The sequence below is a fragment of the Choloepus didactylus genome, chromosome 1 (assembly GCF_015220235.1).
Source record: "Choloepus didactylus isolate mChoDid1 chromosome 1, mChoDid1.pri, whole genome shotgun sequence".
Taxonomy (NCBI): domain Eukaryota; kingdom Metazoa; phylum Chordata; class Mammalia; order Pilosa; family Megalonychidae; genus Choloepus; species Choloepus didactylus.
In genome coordinates, this window is record NC_051307.1 from 191,572,968 (window position 1) to 191,592,531 (window position 19,564).

A 19,564-nucleotide genomic window follows, 5' to 3' on the forward strand; every position below is an offset into this window, starting at 1 on the left:
GGTTTAGTGCCACACAGAGCCGATTCGAATTGTATCCTCGGTTCAGAGCTGACTCTCCCTCCGCCAGCCTTACACTTGCACAACGAATTTGCTCTTAAGTACATCTAATCCACCACAAAGCCAACGGCCGCAGAGAGGAACAGCGCCCTGAGAATACCACACCTCTCACCCTCAGCCCATCACCTGCCGTTGGAGAAAGGGAAGGGACGGAACGTCCGCCTCAACCGAGCCACTTCCGGAAGTGACGTAGGAGTGTCAACATGTAAGATGGCGGCCCATCACCGGCAGAACACGGCAGGGCGGAGGAAAGTGCAGGTATGGGAGCCCGGCTCCTCGGCCTCCCGGACGTGGTTGGCAATCTCTGGTCCACCTCCTGCGAGCAGATGCCGTGGGTCACGGCCGATGGGGTAGCGGCTCGGGGCGAGTGCAACCGGGAGCGGCCGGCGGCGAGGGGTGGGGCTGTGGCGCCCACGGCTTGAGTAAGGGGCGGGAGGCGACCGGCTTGGCCTATCTGGATCCAATCTCGGGACCCTTGGAATGTGGGGTTCGGTACCCGGGTTTGCCGGTCGCCCGCTGGGATTGTTTGTGGGGGATCGAGATGGGCTTGTTCCCCGCCCACCTGCCTCCCCTCCCCCTGCCTTGCCGCAAGTTACTCTGTCCTGTCCAGGTGGGGTCAGAGGTCGCTCGCTGGACGCTTCCCGGCGGGCAGGTAGGTGGTGGAGGAGTGAGAGGGCCTAGGCGGGGGCGTGGCAGAGCGCGGACTGCCCTGCGGGGTTTCTGAGAAGGATTCCGCACGTGGGAGCACCCCCACCCCCACCCCCGCCACAGCCTCGGCGTCCCCTTATGTGGGAGCTTTTCACCTGGTGAGGACGAAACGACGTGGAAGTGTGCTGGTGTAACTGGAAAAATTATGATTTTAGTTGTTTTGGAATTTAATTTTGTCACCGTTTCTTCATTTTCAGTCTGCATTCTGGAATCTTTTTTTTTCCTGTTTCTGTAGTTTATTGTTCAAGTGTGAAGAGTTCGCTAAACTTTCTGTGCTTTATGCTCTCATGAGTTCACTTTTGTGTACATTTAAAAGTTGCAACCCATTATTTTAAGCCATGCAGGGAGCAAAAGCCCTGTTACAGCTGTTTGCCTGCAAGTGTATTTTATGTAGTAGTGACGGCATAGTTTATTTCATTAAGCAGTTTTTGAGCACTCACTTTGAGCCCCAAAGTGTGCAAAGGATCGTGAGGATATAGGAATAAGTAAAACACCCAGGCTTTTTTGATAAAAAATCAGTGAGTTTTTAATCCTAGTCAAGACAAGGGTTCCTTCAGTAAGATAACCTCTGGAAAAGGTTGTAGGCCATAAAGTCTCTGTGGCAGTTCACATCCTTGTTTTGTTTTGTTTTTATCTTATTCATCACTACAGCATCCTGAGCACTCATTGGATGTATGTTGAGTGGAGTGGAACTAGTAAGAATCTAAAATAGTTGACCCTGTTAGGTGATTTCTAAGTGCATCAGTGATAGTATTTAAGTAACACCAGAATCCAAACCAGGTGGTGAGGATGTCTCCTTTTGAGTAGAATGTAACTCAAAATTGTAACTTAAAACTAATTGTACTGTAGTTGGATTGCCTGAAGTAATGATATGTAACTGCCTCCTGGTGGATACAGTAATTAAGTATTTAGGCAGCGCTAATAAATAACTTTGAGAACTCCAGGAGCTGATAGATGGTGTTACTCTAGACACTAGAGTGGGGGAAAATCAGCTCTTAAAAGAAATTGTAAAAGTACGTAATGGGGAACATGTGAAATAACTGAGTATGTGTGGAGAAACAGTTTGTTGTAATAAGCTGAATGTGAGCCAGCATATGTAGAATGAGGGAGGTGATAGTTCCAGTCTTCACTGGTCGAAGTACAAAACTAGCAGTTTCTGGCTTAGAATTCAACACCTTGTTCTTAATAAATATAGCAACCAGACTGGGTGAAGTGACTTGAGACTGTCTTCTGTGAAGAGCATTTGAAAGACTAAGATTAGCTTTCAGTAGAGAACATTTAGGGACCTTTGTTATCTGTGTTCAAAACTTTTCCCCAAGACATGGAACCATGGTGAAAAGCCACAGAGATTGATTTTATCTTGACATGAGGCAGAACTTTTGTTTGTTTATGGAAGTGTTTTTTAAACTAGTACATGTTCATTGCAAAAAAAGCTACAAATAATACAAAAAAGTATAAATGATAGTTGTCCTCCACACTTCAAAGAAAGCTACTGTGGGCAATGTGATAAAATAATCCTAGAACAGCATTTCTTGATGTGGGTACTGTTGACATCTTGGCGCTGGATAATTCTTTGTTGTGGGTGGATTTCCTGTGCATTGTAGGGTATTTACCACCATCCCTGGCCTTGACCCACTATATGCTTGTAGCATCTTCTCAGTTGTGACAACTAAAAATATTCACAGGCATTTTCAAATGTCCCGGGGGTGTGTGGGGGTGGAGGGGGTGTTACAAATCAACCCTTGTTGAGAACCACTGTGTATATACCTGACTTCCGTTGCTTTGTCTTATTCTAAGTGGAGCCATGGTATACAGTGTTCTGTGACTTGCTATTTGTCAAAATTTTAAATGTACATTCCCTTTGACCCATCAATTCCTCCTCTAAGAATTTATTCTACAGAAATACATACCCAAATGTCATTTTCTATTTGGGAAGGGGTGTTTATTGTAGGAATGTTGCCATTATAAAAAACTGAGTAAATCTAAATGTCCATCAATAGGAAATTGACAAAGTTATGATATATCTATATGGTGGATTAATTTGCAGTGTTTAAAAGGTAAGCTAGATCTGTATGTATGTAAAAGGAAAGATGTCCAGAAGTCTAAAAAGCAAGTCAACATAGTATGGTTCCATTTCCACAAAGGAAATAATGTATTCTAAAAGTCTGGAAGGATATTAATGGTGATTATCTCTGGCGGGATTGGATTATGTGATTATGGGTAGTTCAGGGATATTTTTACTTTAAAATATCTGCACTGTTAACATTTTTGAACTTGTTAAAACATATTGTCTGCTCTGTATAAATAAAAAGTCTTTCCCATTTGAAACAAGTATGAGTACTTAGAGGTATAAATATATTTTGTCTCTTGGCTGTCTGCATCTTGGACCTGGAAGCAGTAGCCCTGAATTCCTTTGCCAAGTTGTAAACCAAAAAGAGCCATTGAGACTTATAATAATTGCTAAATAATCAGACTGCCAGGGGAGAGGTATGCAAACATACTGCTTATTCGTTACTGATATAATGACATAAGTATAAAGGATGAGTACATGTCCTGTCTTTATCTAAGGGGACTGAAATTGATTATGAGGGTGAGGGTAGATTTGTGACTGTTACAAACATCATCAGTCAATTAAATATGCAAATTCAACTATATGGTGCATCACCTTTCCTGGTAACAAGGATATGAAAGCAAGCTTTTTTACTCTCTGACAGTCCCTTAGTTTTAGGATTCTCTTAGTTTTGTGAATCTGTTGGTTGTTTTCTCTGCCTCCATCTTTCCTTCTACCATGGCCTCTTCTCTCACCTGCTTCAGAATTCTTGGGGAGAAGTTAGACAACAGTAACCAGTATACCCAGGTTAGGAGCAACAACTGTGTTCTAGGACTTAGTGACGGTTCAAGTATATAACTACTTGGCCTTCCGTAACAAGAGGGTTATTTTAGTTGGAAATGACCCAAAATCTTAACCAGGCTCACGTAATAAAAGACATGTATTGACTCATGTAAAGGAAAACTCAAGAAGTAATGCTCATTTCATGCAAAGCTTAATCCAGCAGGCTCACGTGATTCCCTACCCTAAGAAGTGATGTAAAGTCAGCTTTACCATTGGGCTGCATACAAGTTGTCCTCGCTGCAACTCCAGGCCTCCCCTCCCTTGATGGCATGGTAGCTGCACCTATTGCAGACCTCATGTCCTCCCACCACACCATCCGGGGTAACAGAGTGCCTTAAGTAGCCCCTGCACAATTTCTCCTAGGATTTGCTTGCCTAGAAGGTAATATTGGGAGCAGAAGTGGGAAGTGGAGAGGCAACCAACAATTGTCTACTACTACTGAACCCCTCTTCTTGCCAAGTGTCAAATCATTCCACACCTATTCAGAGCTCAGTGTAGTCCTTTCTCCAGATTCTGATTCCCAACTCAGGGGTAGTATTTAATCCTTAAGGCTTTTTAAAGGAAGTAAAATGATGCCAAATCCTGCCTTCTCAAGGAGAGAGCCTTACAAATTAGTCTAAGATGAGTTACTTTTTTATGTAGGATGGGTGATTAAAATTTTCTATGCCAGTGCTGCACTTTTTCTCTAGAGAGGATCGGCAAACTTTTTCTCTGCAGGTCCAGATGGTAAATGTTTTAGGCTTTGTAAACCATCTTGTCTCTGTTTCTAACCACTCAACTTTTCCATCACAGCATGAAAGCAGCCATTGACAATACATAATACATAAACAAGTAAGTTTATGTATTTGTAAAACTTTGTTTACAAAAACAGGTTTTGGGCTATATTTGGTCTACGGACCATGTTTTCCCAACCCCTGGTTTAGGAGAATATGGGCTAAAAGGTGTCCTATTTTTATTTGCAATACCACTTTTTGGAATACTTAAAAAAAAATCAGTCTATTAAACTATATATATGAAGCAGAAAGCCATGGTCCTCAAGGTTGGACAGAAAAATCCAGATTTGGAAATTATCAATGTTTGGAGTATTTTTTTTTTGGAAATGTACTAAATTAGCCTGATAGCTTTAAGTGTCATAACACGAAAGAGTGCATACTGGGTGATTCCATTTATATGATACTCTAGATCAGGCAGAACCAATCTATGGTGAAAAAAGATCAGTTTGCCTGGGATCGGGGTGCAGAAGTTGTCTGGGAGGAGAATAAGGGAACTTTTCTGGGGGAGTACAGGGGCTGGTGATAATGTCCTGTATATCTTGGTAGGGATCTGGGATACTTGTCAGAAGTATCTCTGGTATGCTTAAGAATTGTGCAGTTCACCTGAAAAAAAAAAAGAAAAGAAAAGAAACAAACAAATATTGAATTCTAGCTAATGATATACTTGGTGAAGTATTTACGGAGAAGTGTTATTGATGATGTGCATCTTAACTTGGAAAGGCATCAAAATCAGTGAGTGGATAGAGGAATGGATAGAGATCTGATAAAGCAAATATAGAAAATGTTAATTGTACAATATAGATGAAGGGTATATGGATGTTCACTGTTTGATTCTTTCAACTTCTGTGTATGTTTGAAATTTTTCTTAATAAAATATTGGGGGAAATAGGTTTTAAATGGTTAAAAATTATTTAAAAAGTGATAAACAGCAGGGGAGGGGGAAGTGGCCAGGGAAGCCTTGCTGAAAAGATGACTCTTAAGTAAGAATCTGAATGAAATGAGATAGCCACACAGCCATCTGGGGGAAGAGCATTCCAAGGAGAGTATCAAATGCAAAGGTTCTAGGCTGGGAATATACTTTTGACTGTTCATGGAACAATAAAGATACCTTTTTGACTGGCACCCGTGAGTGAGGGGAAGAGGAGTAGAAGGTCAAATTGGAGAAGTAACTCCAGGCCAGATCATGTAGCGTCTTAACAGATGGTAATAAGGGCTTTAGCTTTTACTCTGGGTGAGATGGGAAGCAGTTGCTTGCTTTTGAGCAAAGGAATGTCATGGTGAGGCGAGTGTTTTAACAGGATCATCCTAGCTGCTGTATTAAGAACACACTGCGGAAGAGCAAGGGCAGAAGCAGGGAGACCAGGTAGAAAGCTATTAAAAAATAAGATGCTGTATGTTGGTGGTTCCAACTGGGGTGGTAAGAAATGGTTGAATTCTGGATTAGGCTTGAAGTTATTGCTGACAGGACTTGCTGATAGGGTTGTGATATGTAAGACAGAGGAATAAAGATGGCACCAAGGTTTGGGGCGTGAGCAACAGAAGAATGGACTTGCCATTAACTAAGATAGAAAAGCCTACAGGAATAGCTAGTTGTTTGGGAACTGTTTGGAACTCTGTTTTGATCATGCGATGATTGAGATGTCTGTTAGATATCCAAGTGAAGATGAAAGTTAAAGATATCCAAGTGAAGATGAAAGTTAATGCACATCCCGGAGGAGCCTGAGGAATAGTGGCCCTTTTGTGAGCCCAAAATGTCTTTCAATTCTCCCCTTTTATCTTTACAAATTAAAAAATGTGTATTTTGCATTTACTCTGTAATAGATCCACATTTGTTTTCATTTGTTGAGTTACTGTGGTAGGCAGAAGGTGACACATGCATACACATACACACAATCCATGCCCTAATCCATGGAAACTGTGAATATGTTACATTACATGTTGGAAGGGATTTTGCAGAGGTACTTATGGTTACAGACCTTAAAATGGGAAGATTTAGCTGAATTATACTGGTAGTCTGGTCTGATCACATGATCTTTAAAGGCAGAGAACTTTCTCCTGTTGGAAGAAGAAATCACAGAGATGTAGCAGAAGGGGAAGTTAGAGAGATTCTAGGCATGAGAAAGACTCAACTCTGTTGCAGGAGAGAGCCACGTGGAAAGTGAGAAGGAATGCAGGCAGCCTCTAGGAACAAAAATGGGCTTTTGATGAAAGCCAGCCAGGAAACCAGGACTTCAGGCCAACTGCAGGAACTGAATTCATCCAATAACCTGAGTGAATTTGGAAGCAGTTTCTTTCCCATAGGCACCCGTAAGGAAAGCAAACCTGCCAAGTGATTTTAGCCTTGTGAGACCCTAAGCAGAGGACCCACCCAAGCCCAGCCTGGACTTCCAACCCTCAGAACTGTGAAATAATAAATAAGTGTTTTTTAAGCTGCTAAGTTTGTGGTAATTTGCCACGCAGTAATAGAAAACTAATACAATTGCCTTCAAATAAAATGAATGATCTAAGAAATGGTTTTCTCATGATTTCTTTTACCCTCTGATACACTGCCAATAATTTGGAGTATTCAGGTTTGAAAGACATGTACAGATCTTTGGACAGATACACAAATTAGTGGATCATCCCCACATCTGATTTCTTTGTTTTGGATACCAGATAATTGCTGGAGAAATTAATCAAACAACACTCCCTGGGCCAGCTACAAATTCTTATAGTGTAATTTAACTGAATACTTGCTGCTGAGGGACTACTTTATTATTTTTCTCTTTATTACCATCCCTTTAATTGGCTCTTTCAAAACCATACCTGCTGCTGAAGGCCTGGCTTCCCACTCCCATGCCAAGCTTGTATAGTCCCCTCACTTCCTTTTTTGAAAGCAAATTAAGGCAGCCTTCACTTGTATCCTTGGCTCTGCTAAATGAAGTTTTCCAGTGCCTTGTTCATTCAGTTATTGCCTCTGTCTTTCGTACTTTTACTTTTTCTTTCAGTTTCCTCTCTTCAGCCTGCAAAGTATTTCCTATTTTGGGGGTTGGGGGAACCTTCACTTGACTTGCCACCACTTTTAGGTATGCTCTTTCCCCCACTAGAATGTAAGCTCCAAGAGGGCAAGGACTTGTGCTCACTACTTTATTCTCAGCATTTAGAATAAAGAATGCCCAGCAACCAGGGACTAATCAATATATGTTGAAAGAATTGAATCCTGTTTTCCTTCTTTCTACAGCTAGACTTTTTTTTCTAACAAATTTTTAATATTCTTGGAACATATCAGTGAATATAGTACATATTCATTCTTTAATGACCACATAGAATGGATATACCGTAATTTAACTATTTCCTTATTGAAGTTATGTTCCCATTTTCTTCCACATGAAATTTACCAAAAAAATTAATAGTTATTGAAGTCTTACAAGAGTAAACCCAAAGGACAAAGATAAATAATATAGAACACATAAAAGATGAAGGATCAGTTTGAATAGAGCAACATTTGGTCAATGGAAGTTCAAGAGCAGTGAAGAAAAAAGAGAGATAATTATTAATGAATTGATTTAAGAAAATCTCCCACAGCTGAAGTACAAGTTTGTATATTTAAAGACTTTCAAAGTGCACATCAAAATTAATGATAAAGGGGCCAAATTTCATAACAAGAGAAAAGCAAAGATCCTGAAAGCTTGGGGTAGGGGTAGTGTTGCAGAAGAGAAAGAGAATGTGTTCACTTCAAAGTTGAGTGAAACAGAATGGCATTGAATTCAGAGGCTACATGGGATGCTAGAGGAAGCTAGAGCAATGCTTTCAAAAGCTAAGGGAATTTTTTTCTGATACAAACTTCTTTATCCTGTCAAAACAAATGTAAAGGTAGAGGAAAAACTAGACATGCAAGGGCTAAGTTACCTCCCATGTACCTTTTCTTATGTTACTGTCTTAAATTCCTGAGGTTGTATTTCAGTAAAACGGGGGTGAGCAAAGAAAGGAGGAGGCATTGGAATTCAGGAAACAGGCTATAACCTAGGAAAGCAGTAAAGGGTCACACCAAAGTTGTCAGCCATGCCAGAAGACCTAGAGGGCAGCCAGATAAATTGGAGTGAGAAGATGGAGGGCTCTGAGGGGGAAACCTTCTCAAAGAAAGGGGGGAATAGGGAGTTCTTGCTAGAATATCTAATATGGTGCAGCAACGGAAGAATATTGAAGTTAAAGTAGAGGAAGACATTGAAGAAGGAAAGAAAGAAACTCCAGGAAAAATGAAAAGCTGAGAGAGGAAATGTATTCATAATATATTACTTGGTTAGGCAGTAGACAGCATTACGGTCACAATATAAGCAGTGATTATTCAACCAAAAAGAGTGATTTACAATCACTATAAATTGTGATTTATGATCTCTCTACATTGGAAGAGTGGATGGAAGAGATTTTGAGGAATACATCCTTATCTATCCTAGCATTGAGTAAATAGGTAATCCATAATAGTGGATGAACCATTATGGATAATGGATGAACCAACAAGTTGGATAAGCACAGTGTTTAGAGAAATGCAAGTAACTATCCAGAAAAAACAACCACAAGTTGAAATCAGTTACCTCTAGGAAATAAGACTGGGTATAGTGAGGGGAAGACTGGAAAATTGTTTTTCATTATAGTCTTTCAGTACTATTTGATTTTCTAAATACAGGCAATAATTATTGGACAAAGGTTAAATTATAAATTCTAAAGTTTAAGTCATATATTTCCATTGTAAAATATTCAGGCCACATAAAAGGCATGAGAATGAAAATCACCATAATCCCATCAGTCAGGGATTTTAGTTTTGTTTATGTATTGCTTTCAGACTTATGTATTTATTTTTAAATATATTATGTGTTTAGTATTTTGAAAAAAATTTGCAGTGACAGTTGTACACTGTGGTATTAGACCATGCATATTTCACTTAAAAATACATGATGGCCTTCTTCCTATGTTGTCAGTCTAGATCTATATCAAACATTAAACAATCATTATTATATAGATATAATACAGATGTGTGTGCCAAAATTTATCCAAATAGGATTCTTGTAATGCTTTGCCATTTTAAATCACACATATGTAGTAGATAACCTTGTGGTTGGCTCAAACTTAACTTTGCTGAGAATTACTTTCTACCTTGAATGGAGACCCTGACAATCATACTGGGGATGAGGTGTGTGTGTATGTGTGGATAAGGGATGGCTTTTCAGAGGAGTTGACTTTTTTGCTAAGACCTGAAGGGTAAGAGTGAGCTGGGGGAAGAGGATTCCTGGGGGAGGTTTGGGCAGGTTGGGGAGGGCTCGGCTTTGGGAACAGAGAATGTGAAGGGAGGGAAGGGAGTTCAGTGTGACTAATGAAAGAAGCTAGGGAAAGTTAGTGTGATTGTGAAGATGCAGGGCAGAATCAAATCATGTGAAGAGTTTGGACTTTACTCTCAATTCATTGAAAAGCCAGGGGAAGGTTTAAACAGAGTCCTGATTTGATTTTAAGGATGCCTTATAATTCATGACTATGTTTCCTGCTCTTGGGCTCTGTTTTTAGGTATCCTTGTATACTTATGTTAAATTCTCCTTTTTTTTTTTTTAAGTTAAGCTGGTTTGAGTAGATCTCAGTTATTTGTACCCAACAAATTGGCTTAAGTTAACATCCTTGTCTATTTGCGTGTATAACACTGCCTCTTTTTAAATTCCTAGAAGTAGAATTTCAAAGGGCTTGTACATTTTAGAGCTTTTGATAGATATTTGAAAATTTTTCTTCCAAAAGGTAATGATTTACACTCCTGTTAGTGATGTATGACAGTGTTTACTTACCTTCAGAAAAAAACGGCAATTTTTATTATAAAAAAGCTCTTGTATGATAGGTAAAATGATCTCATTAATTTTCATATCTTTGATTATGTGCTTGTTGGGTATAATTTTTTTTATAAAAAAATCTCATGATCTTTGTTCCTCTTTCTGTTGTGGAGTTTCTTATTGTTTTTAAGGGCTCTTTGTGTATTGTCAATAGTAAACTTTGGCCTTTCGTATTTATTTCAGTATTTTCCCAGTTAACTGTTTGCCATGTACTGTATCTTGTCATATTTTTTATTTGACATGTAGACTTTCTTTTAAATAATAGCTTTATCAAGATAAAATTCTTATACTATAAAGTTTACCCTTTTAAAGTATACAATTCACTGTTTTTTAGTATATTCACAAAGTTATTCCTTGATCACTTAATTCCAGAACATACTCAACCCCTCAGAAAGAAAACCCATCCATTAGCAGTTATTCCTCATTCCTCTCTCCTCTGAGCCTCTGGCAACTACTAATCTCTTTACTGACTCTCTGGATTTGCCTATTTAGAAGATTTCATGTAATGTGTGGCCTTTTTTGTCTGGCTTCACTTAGAAAAATATTTTCAAAGTTCACCCATATTGTAACGTGTATAAGTACGTCATCCTTTTTTATGGCTGAATAATATTCCATTGTATGGCTGCACCGTATTTTGTTTATGCATTCATCAGTCTATGGACAGTTGATTTTTTTCCACTTTTTGGCTACTATGAATATGCTGTGGTTATGAACCTTCGTGTACATGACAGAAGTTTTAGAATTGTATTTCATCAGATCATCCTTGCTCTTTTCCTTTGTAAAGATTGCTGTCTTGTCATGTGAGAAGGGCCTTCTCTTTCTAGAGACAATTTAAATATTAATCTGTCCTTTTAGAAGTATTTTATGATTATATTATTAAATTTCCATCTTTAATCCATATGAAAATTAATTTTGGTTTAAAACCTGTATAAGGGGTATAATTTTTCCAGTAGAATTGCTAGATGCTCCTAGATAATTTATTAGATGATTTATCATGTCCTCATTAGTTTGAAACACTGTATCAAAGGGGAAATTTATAATAGAAAATATGTTTCCAAATTTTATCTTATTCTATTGACCTTTGTATTTATGTCTGTTGTGGAACTCCATTATAATTCTGGTAATTTTGTAATATTTCTTTAAGCTCTTTAAAGGATATCCTCCCAGTTGTCTTCATTAAAAAAATGTTCTGGGTATTTAAAAAAAACCCAAAACACTGTTCTATTTATTTTGTCAATTTTTACTCTTCCTGTGCTATATACGGCATGTGTTCTTTATTCCAATGTTTCTTTTATGTCCCTTGTCCTGTCAGTTACGTATTTTCCTTGAGAGATATATTTCTAAGTCTTTATTTTTGTTGCTGTTGTAAATGGGTCCCCCCCCCCCATTATATTTTTTAGCTGGTTATTTCATTAAATTTAAAAGTTTTGCTTATGGCTCCAGCCAGAGTGTTGATGTTATTTCTTAATTTGTAGTTGTTTTTGGTTGATTCTCTTGGGTTTTCAGGTGGAGCAGACAGAGGTCACCAACAGTTGATAAATAGGGGAAAGTGCCCTGAAGGAAAGGTTTAGTGTGTTATAGGAACTCAAAACCGCATTTTGCTTGGTGGCTCAGGGAAAGCCTTTTTGAGGAAGCATCATTTAAACAGAAACCTGAAGACTGTAGTAGGAGTTATCCAGACAGTGAGTGGGAGGAAGAGCTTCCAAGCAGAAGGGACCAGCATTGCATCAAGGTCTGGAGGCACAGGATGTATAAGGAACTGGAGCACAATGAGCAAAGCTGAATGAGTGGTAGGAGAGACGGTCCTTTAGGCCATGTAAGGAGTGCAGATCAAATCATGAGTCTAGTAGTAAGCAACCAGTTTTTGAGCAAGGCTGAGACACGTTCCAGTTTATATTTTTTAAAGATTACTCCAGCTGCTTTGGTAAAGAATGGATTAAAGACAAACGAGTAGGAGAGAGGAGTCCAGTTAGGAGGCAGTTGCAGTAATTCAGCATCATTCGTTTCTTCTCCTCAGCCCTTCAGTCTTTATAGAGTAAAATAAAAATTACATTTTTTTGTATTGAAAAATAAGTTTTCTATTGGAAAACATGGGACTTTGAATTCCAGATTGGCCACTAATGGGCTACATTTTATTATTGCATGTTTTATAACTTCCTAAAAAGCAAGTGTTGGCATATTTATCAGGTTTCCTATGTTATTCGAGATGAAGTAGAGAAGTACAATCGAAATGGAGTCAATGCCCTGCAGCTAGATCCAGCACTAAATAGACTCTTCACAGCCGGTCGAGACTCCATCATAAGAATATGGAGTGTAAATCAGCACAAGGTAAGGTGGAAACTGAGTTTTCATTTTAGTTCTATACTTGGAGTAAACTTTGGACTATTGGCTTTCACCATCTAATATGACACCTTTCACAGCTTTATATTTAATCTTTGTGAGCAAAGTTATTTGGTACACTCTATAAAGACTTTACAACCAAAGTTCTGTAAGCCTCTGAGAAAACCAGCCATAGGGGAGTTTCAGAAGTGTTGTTTTGCGAAAGGCAAGGACTGTAAACTGGGTTTGTGGTAAGAGCTCTGTGCTGCAAAGGAACAAAGAGATTTGTCTGTTAAGGGAGTTTACTTTCAACAGTCCATTTTTCTGCTTTAAATATGTTCCAACCCTTGGCAACCCTTTCCAGAGCTACTTAAAAAAGGTTAAATATGCTTTTACATTTATAATTAATCTTGAGCAAATATTTGATTTCTTCATTTAAAAGTAGTTTAGAGTCCCCACAAAACCTGTAGGGCCTTATTAGATAATACAGGGTTGGTGTAAAAATATGAAGACAATGTACTTCCCTTCTTCAGGAACATCAAAGTCTTTTTTTGAACAGGGGACAGGATATAAATATATGTAAAGATAAACCTGCAGTCAAATGGAAAGGAAACCTTTCAGTATTTTGTTTGAATGCCTGTGTTGTGTATGACATAGGAAAAAAGATGGCAGGAAGGAAACCAAGCATTTATCAAGCGCTTACTCTGTTCCAGACACTGTTAGCACTTTTGTATCCAATATGATTTTAATTCTCACAATAATCATTCAAGACAGCTGCTAGGATCCATTTTCATAGATAAGGAACCACTCTGAGAGAGCCCCATGGTTAAATGACTAGTGAGTGACAAGGGATTAGAACCAAAACTGTGGTGCTAGGCCTTGTATTTCTTTGTGTGTTTCTTTCTGTATATTTTTAGCAAGCTCTGTAAATCTGCTGTTCAGTCCATGAGAAGAACCACTACTTTACATAGATGTTGGGTAATGTTTCTTTAAACGAACTTCGGTTCAGCAGGCTTTAAATTATTTAACCAATTGTAACAGTGGTGGCCTAATGTCAAAAGCATAGAAAGTAAGAAAGCCATTTATATTTGGCTTTGGAATGTTTTTTGGTACTTATATTTGAGTTGAAATATCACCTTCCTGGAAATGTAGAATATTTCAAACAAATTAGAGAAACTACTCACAAGAACTAACCTGGAATAATCTGGAAAGCTGCCTTTCCTGACCTCAAACAACTTGATTCCATTCTTCATTTAATGCTAAGATTGAATAGCATCATTTCTCAAACAGACTTGTGGAGAGCCTTTCTCTTTTCCTATGATGTGTCTTGAACTTGCCTGTCTTAGGTGTTGGGTTATAACTAAATACTCTTCTTTAAAAGACCTCTCCTGGTAATTAAGCCAGGTGACAGGAGTGGAGAAACACTCAGGTTACTGGATTGAAATGGTGGTACAGATGGTACACTCCCTCAGCCCCTGGCTTCCGTTCCTTCTCTGAAGGACCATAGATAACACGAGGAAGACATTTAATTCAGAAGGTAAAAAACAACAGTAGGAAGTTAAAAGCAAGTGTTTATTTCCCTCTGCAGTCAGGCCCAGCTCCTCAGGACACTCACCAGACTTATTTCTGTCCCTGCAATCTCCTGTGGGCCTTCATTATCACTGATTCCGATCCCTCTGCAGATTTAAGTTCTGTCCTTGCTGGTAAACTCCTTTGTATAGCACTTCCTGCCACAAGGGAAAACATTATGCATTTGTCCTGGAAACCTAGGCTTTCATTATAATAAAACAGTTTTGGAAAAGAATTTCCTGTTTGGTGAAATTCTACCTTGAATTCACTTGTCCTTAGAGCAGTGTGTTACGTTAATTGAAGAATATAAACATATCTATAATTTGTGATATGTTTCATCTGTTAATATAACTGATGTCTCTCATGCGTTTTTCTTTTCAGCAAGATCCATATATAGCATCTATGGAACACCATACCGATTGGGTAAACGACATTGTACTGTGTTGTAATGGGAAAACATGTAAGTATTTCTTTGGATTATTGGGCTTCTGGAAGTTTTGAATTCAATTTGATAATGTGTCATTTTTTTATGTAAGCTTTTTAATTGAAGTATAACATACGTATAGTAAAGCACACAAATCTTGAGTACTGCTGAATAAATTTTTACAAAGAGAGGATTCGTATGTAACAGGACCCAAATCAAGAAACAGAACATTACCAGAAGCCCCCTTGTGCCCCTCTTCCAGTCACTACCTCTTGGTCCAAGGTAACTGATCTTCTGACTCATAAACACTATAGATTAGTTTTGTCTGCTTTTGAATAACATATAAATAGACTCATGCACTATGTATTCTTTTTTAGCCTTGTTAATATTTCTTTTTACTCCAATTTTGGTAAGATTCATTTCTTGGTTTTGCAGTATGTGTTACAAAAAAATTTTCTCCATTATATCAGTAGAGCCTTCAATTGTAATATTAAAAAAAATTTACCCTGCCTATTTCAAAAAAGTATTTGAGGCAAAATATAATAGGCTCTAGAAAGAGCTTTGAGATGTGTTGTGAACATTAACAGATGTTTGAAAAGATGTTATGAATATTGTGAATATTCAAGTACATATACATGTATGTGTGTGAACATTAATTTGAAATATTTACATTGTTTTAAGACATGTCTTTACATTGGTTATAAATCATACTACTAAGGGGTTTGTTAATTCTTTGCCTCTTCTAGTAATATCTGCTTCTTCTGACACGACAGTAAAAGTATGGAATGCACATAAGGGATTTTGCATGTCAACATTAAGGACACATAAGGTAAAACAACTAATAATAGTTTTCAGTGTCTTTAGTATAATATTTGTATTTCAGTACATTGTGTGGCTCATTTTCTTATTGATCTACAGGGTACATCATGGTATATCTGTTTTGTTACAGGATTATGTAAAAGCCTTAGCATATGCCAAGGATAAAGAACTGGTAGCATCAGCTGGATTGGACAGACAGATCTTTCTTTGGGATGTGAATACTCTAACAGCATTGACTGCATCAAATAACACTGTCACAAGTAAGTCATTTGAAAAAATTATCTTTTAAAGTGATACAAGTTGGTTGGCATAAATAAAGAATGGTTTATAAAACATCTTTGATAGGATTGCATCAAGACAGTGGTTTGTATTTTGAGAGTGCTTCTACCTACAGCGTTCTAGCCCCCAAGAGTATTATTGAACAGCAAGGAACTAGTTCCTCACTGCAGTCTAAAAATGGTAACTTATCATGTGTAACCTGGGCCACAGCATTACCTGGCCCAAAGCCACAGACTCAGCAGATATTGTTAATGGAGGTGGTGCTTACCTGAAAAAGTAGATGGTTTCTGACTTTTAAAAGTGTTGCTGTATATTAAGAGCTTTTGAGTTAATGGCCAAGAGGAAAGGAATAAAAGATTTTCAGTGCTAATTTGAGGGACCCTTTCTGAGTAGCCCTAGATAATCCAGCCACTTTGAGAAGAGTCCGGGGAAACAAAGGTGTTCTAGAGGCAATTCAGAGACCTTTACAGCCACTTAATAGCCTGGATTCCTCATCAACTAAGGAATCTCAGGCTCCCGGATCAGACTGATACAGGCTAGACTTAAAACTGGCCTCATGCCTGGCTGGACCTACCTAGAATCCTCTAGGTCGGTTGTCTAAAGGACTTTTTTAAGAACACATTTCTGGCTAAACCTGTCCTGGAAGTCTATATGTTCAGGACATGGGCCCATGCTACCTAGGTTCTTACTTTATAGGTCCAGTTTGTCATGGCTATGAAGTACTCATATTGACATAGCTAAAACAGTTCTGCCAGTGTAACCTAGTATGCAAGTTGGGCGACTGATGCTTATAATTTCTTGAATTTTGTTCTGGCCTATTTGCCAGGAAATATTTGAGGACTAAACACTATACTCCCCTTGTTCTTTGCCCTGAGTTTTCACATGTATGTTATCTCATTGCTTGAGCAGCTGGTCTCTGCTGGGGCCTGTGTGACACATCATTCAGCTCTAACTCTATAGATGTAAGGCTTGCCCAAAAGACACACTAATGGAAGAAATCAAAGCATAAAACAAAAACCGAAAAAAACAGGGATTACCATAATGTCAAGACCAGGCTTAGCGATTACAAATTCTGCTACAGAAACATCTTTGTTAGAATTGAGAGAGGATTTTACACAAGTTTTTTGTGATTATAGAAATAATACCAATAATGGCTGACATTTATTGAGCACTGAAAATAAGCAGGCACTTTTCTAAGCACTTTACATGTATTAACTCCTCTACTTCTCGTAACTTCTTTGTGTGTTTATATTTATTCTTTACTGTAAAATTAAATCATACTGTATAGACAATTTTATATGCAACTGTTTTCACTTCAGTAATGTTTAGTTCTGAAACCAAAGATATTATAAAGCTTTCTACATATTGCCTGATTTCCTTCCAGAAGGGTTGTACCAATTTATCCTCCCATAAGTAATGTATGAGAGTGCCATTTTACTGTACTCTTTTCAAGAATTAAGTATTACCTTATTTTTTGTTTTGGAAAATAAAAATACTCTTTTTGTTTTTATATGTGTTTCTCTGGATTCTAATGAGATTGAACATTTTTCATATTTATTGGCACATCTATATCTTTAAAAGTACATTACTTATGTGGATAGTTTTTACATGGCAGTGTAATTCAATTTAGCAAATACTTATTGAGCACTTCCTGTATGTACTCACATCCAGAAAGCATGTAAATTTTGATAACAGTACTATTGCTTAGAATCATCTCTATTAGAAGTACATTTTTTTCCTTAAAGCAGTCATAAAGATAAGATTTTTAAATTGGGTAATTAAACTTGCAGTTTTGCTGACTAGCTATTCAGCAGCAGTTTTGCTGACTAGCTATTCAGCAGCTGATAATTTTGTTAACATTGAGCTTCATTTATCCTTAATAGCTTCTTCTCTAAGTGGGAACAAAGATTCCATTTATAGCCTGGCAATGAATCAACTGGGAACAATCATTGTTTCAGGCTCCACTGAGAAGGTAAGGGGGACCTTAAAGATGATTTGGTGTTTGAATACTAGAGAACAAAGAAACCAAAATAATTTAATCTGTGCAATTATTAAGTATATTGACAGTGGTTTTGCCTGGTGGATGCTAGAAATTTTTATTTGTACAAATAAGGCTATAGCTACTGCCATGTATGGGGAGGTGGAATAGGGTGGGGTTGGGGGTATTCCTGTACATTTTCTGACATTAGATAGGTTTCCTCCTACTCGAAAAGGTTGGGAGCCTTAGACAGTGTCCATTGACAGAGGCAGTATTTGCTTCTTAGAATTTAATTGTTGTCATTTGACTTATACAAGTCATCTATTTAAATTTGGTCATGTATATACTCAATTTTTGTAATACTCTTAAAATTTCACAGGTTTTAAGGGTATGGGACCCAAGAACATGTGCAAAGTTAATGAAGCTCAAAGGGCACACGGATAATGTAAAAGCATTGCTATTGAATAGAGATGGCACACAGGTATGCAGTTTCTTTTGAACAAGTATCTAATGACCTTTTCAGAAATTTCAGACAGCCGAAATTTCCCTTCTGTAGTATAGGTTGAACTAGGCTATTTTTTTAAATCCTTAAAGTATTAACTGCACATATAATATTCAAAAATTATATTGTATTTGCATCACTTTTAAATAAAGGCAGAACAAGGAATTCCTTCAGAATAATTCTAATGCAGATGACTTAGTGCAGTTATGATACTTATATGCTAAACCAGTTTAAAACGTTACCTTGTGTAAAGAAGAAGGAAGCTTTGGTATTGACTGCTTTCTGCCAGTGTATTAAGTAGAAAATTTCTTCATAGTGGGTATGACTTCAGGGCAGATCTTGTGAGTTGACTCTGTGAATATAATCTTTAATTTTAGTTTCCTAACATTTTGTTTGGAGCCAGCATTTCAAAGAAAACTATTTTGGTAATATCCGAACATGTAATAATACTGTGTCAGCTATATAATTTGTGAATTTTAAATCACAATTCTGTTTTTTTTTTTTTTTTTTTTTTTTTTTTTTTGTAGCAGTGGAAAAATAATTTATCGTCATTATAGATGCTTTAAAAAATGAGAAAAATTGAGCAGCATTTCATTTTTTTCAGAGAGCACTGATAAGTCCAGGGCTGGATGGAATTGATTGTGATGGGATTATAAAAGGGAGATTAGAAAGATGATGAGGTGGGAAACACCATCCGTTACTCCTGTGGAAATTGCATGATGGGAACTTTTTTGTGGAGGCCAGACATGCTTGCATTTTGTCTACCTCCAGAGGTGAAAGGAAGATTTAAAGAACAAGCCAATGGAAGGAAATTATTTTGCAGAACCTGGCTATAAGAGGACTGTGGAGGCTTTGGGAGATGTGGAGGAAGCTCAGTGTTAATGTATTGTGTGGCCTTGCAGAGAAGATTTCACTTTACTAGTCCTTAGTTTGCAGATCTGCAAAACGGGAATCATAATATGTATTTTGTATTATCGGCAAGATGTTTAGAAGCAATGAGTATAGTCTTGTCTGCAAATCAGGACATTTTCTTGGGTTCTTGAATTCTTTTGCATTCTTTTTTTTTCTTTTAAATTAGAGAAGTTGTAGGTTTACAGAAAAATCTTGTAAAAAACACAGTATTCCCATACACCCCAATCCCTATTATTAACACTTTGCATTAATGAAGTACCCTTGTTACAATTGAAGAAAGAATATTATTTTACTATTAACTATAGTCCACAGTGTACATTGGGGTGTATTTTATTTCCAGTATACCACCCTGTTATTAACACCTTGCATTAGAGTGGTACATTTGTTATAATTCATCAAAGAACTGTTTTAAAATTGTACTATTAACTGTAGTCCATTGTTTACCATAGGGTTTATGGTGTCATACAGTCTTATGTTTTATCTTT

At 37.6% G+C, this 19,564-nt stretch overlaps 1 protein-coding gene across 3 annotated transcripts in view; it reads left to right on the forward strand.

The window, feature by feature from the left end:
- The first annotated feature begins 247 nt into the window (after positions 1–247).
- WDR48 (WD repeat domain 48) overlaps positions 248–19,564 on the forward strand; it is a 50,275-nt gene continuing 30,958 nt past the window's right edge. For 2 of the 3 annotated variants that reach the window (XM_037847499.1, XM_037847503.1), the window contains exons 1-7: positions 248–315; positions 12,465–12,605; positions 14,547–14,625; positions 15,336–15,418; positions 15,539–15,668; positions 17,571–17,659; positions 18,045–18,146. In XM_037847499.1, the coding sequence (XP_037703427.1) occupies positions 268–315; positions 12,465–12,605; positions 14,547–14,625; positions 15,336–15,418; positions 15,539–15,668; positions 17,571–17,659; positions 18,045–18,146 (672 nt within the window). In that variant the 5' untranslated portion in view covers positions 248–267. Of the gene's footprint in view, positions 316–12,464; positions 12,606–14,546; positions 14,626–14,668; positions 14,872–15,335; positions 15,419–15,538; positions 15,669–17,570; positions 17,660–18,044; positions 18,147–19,564 lie in introns of those variants that run through there. The other variant, XM_037847505.1, reaches the window with a different exon arrangement.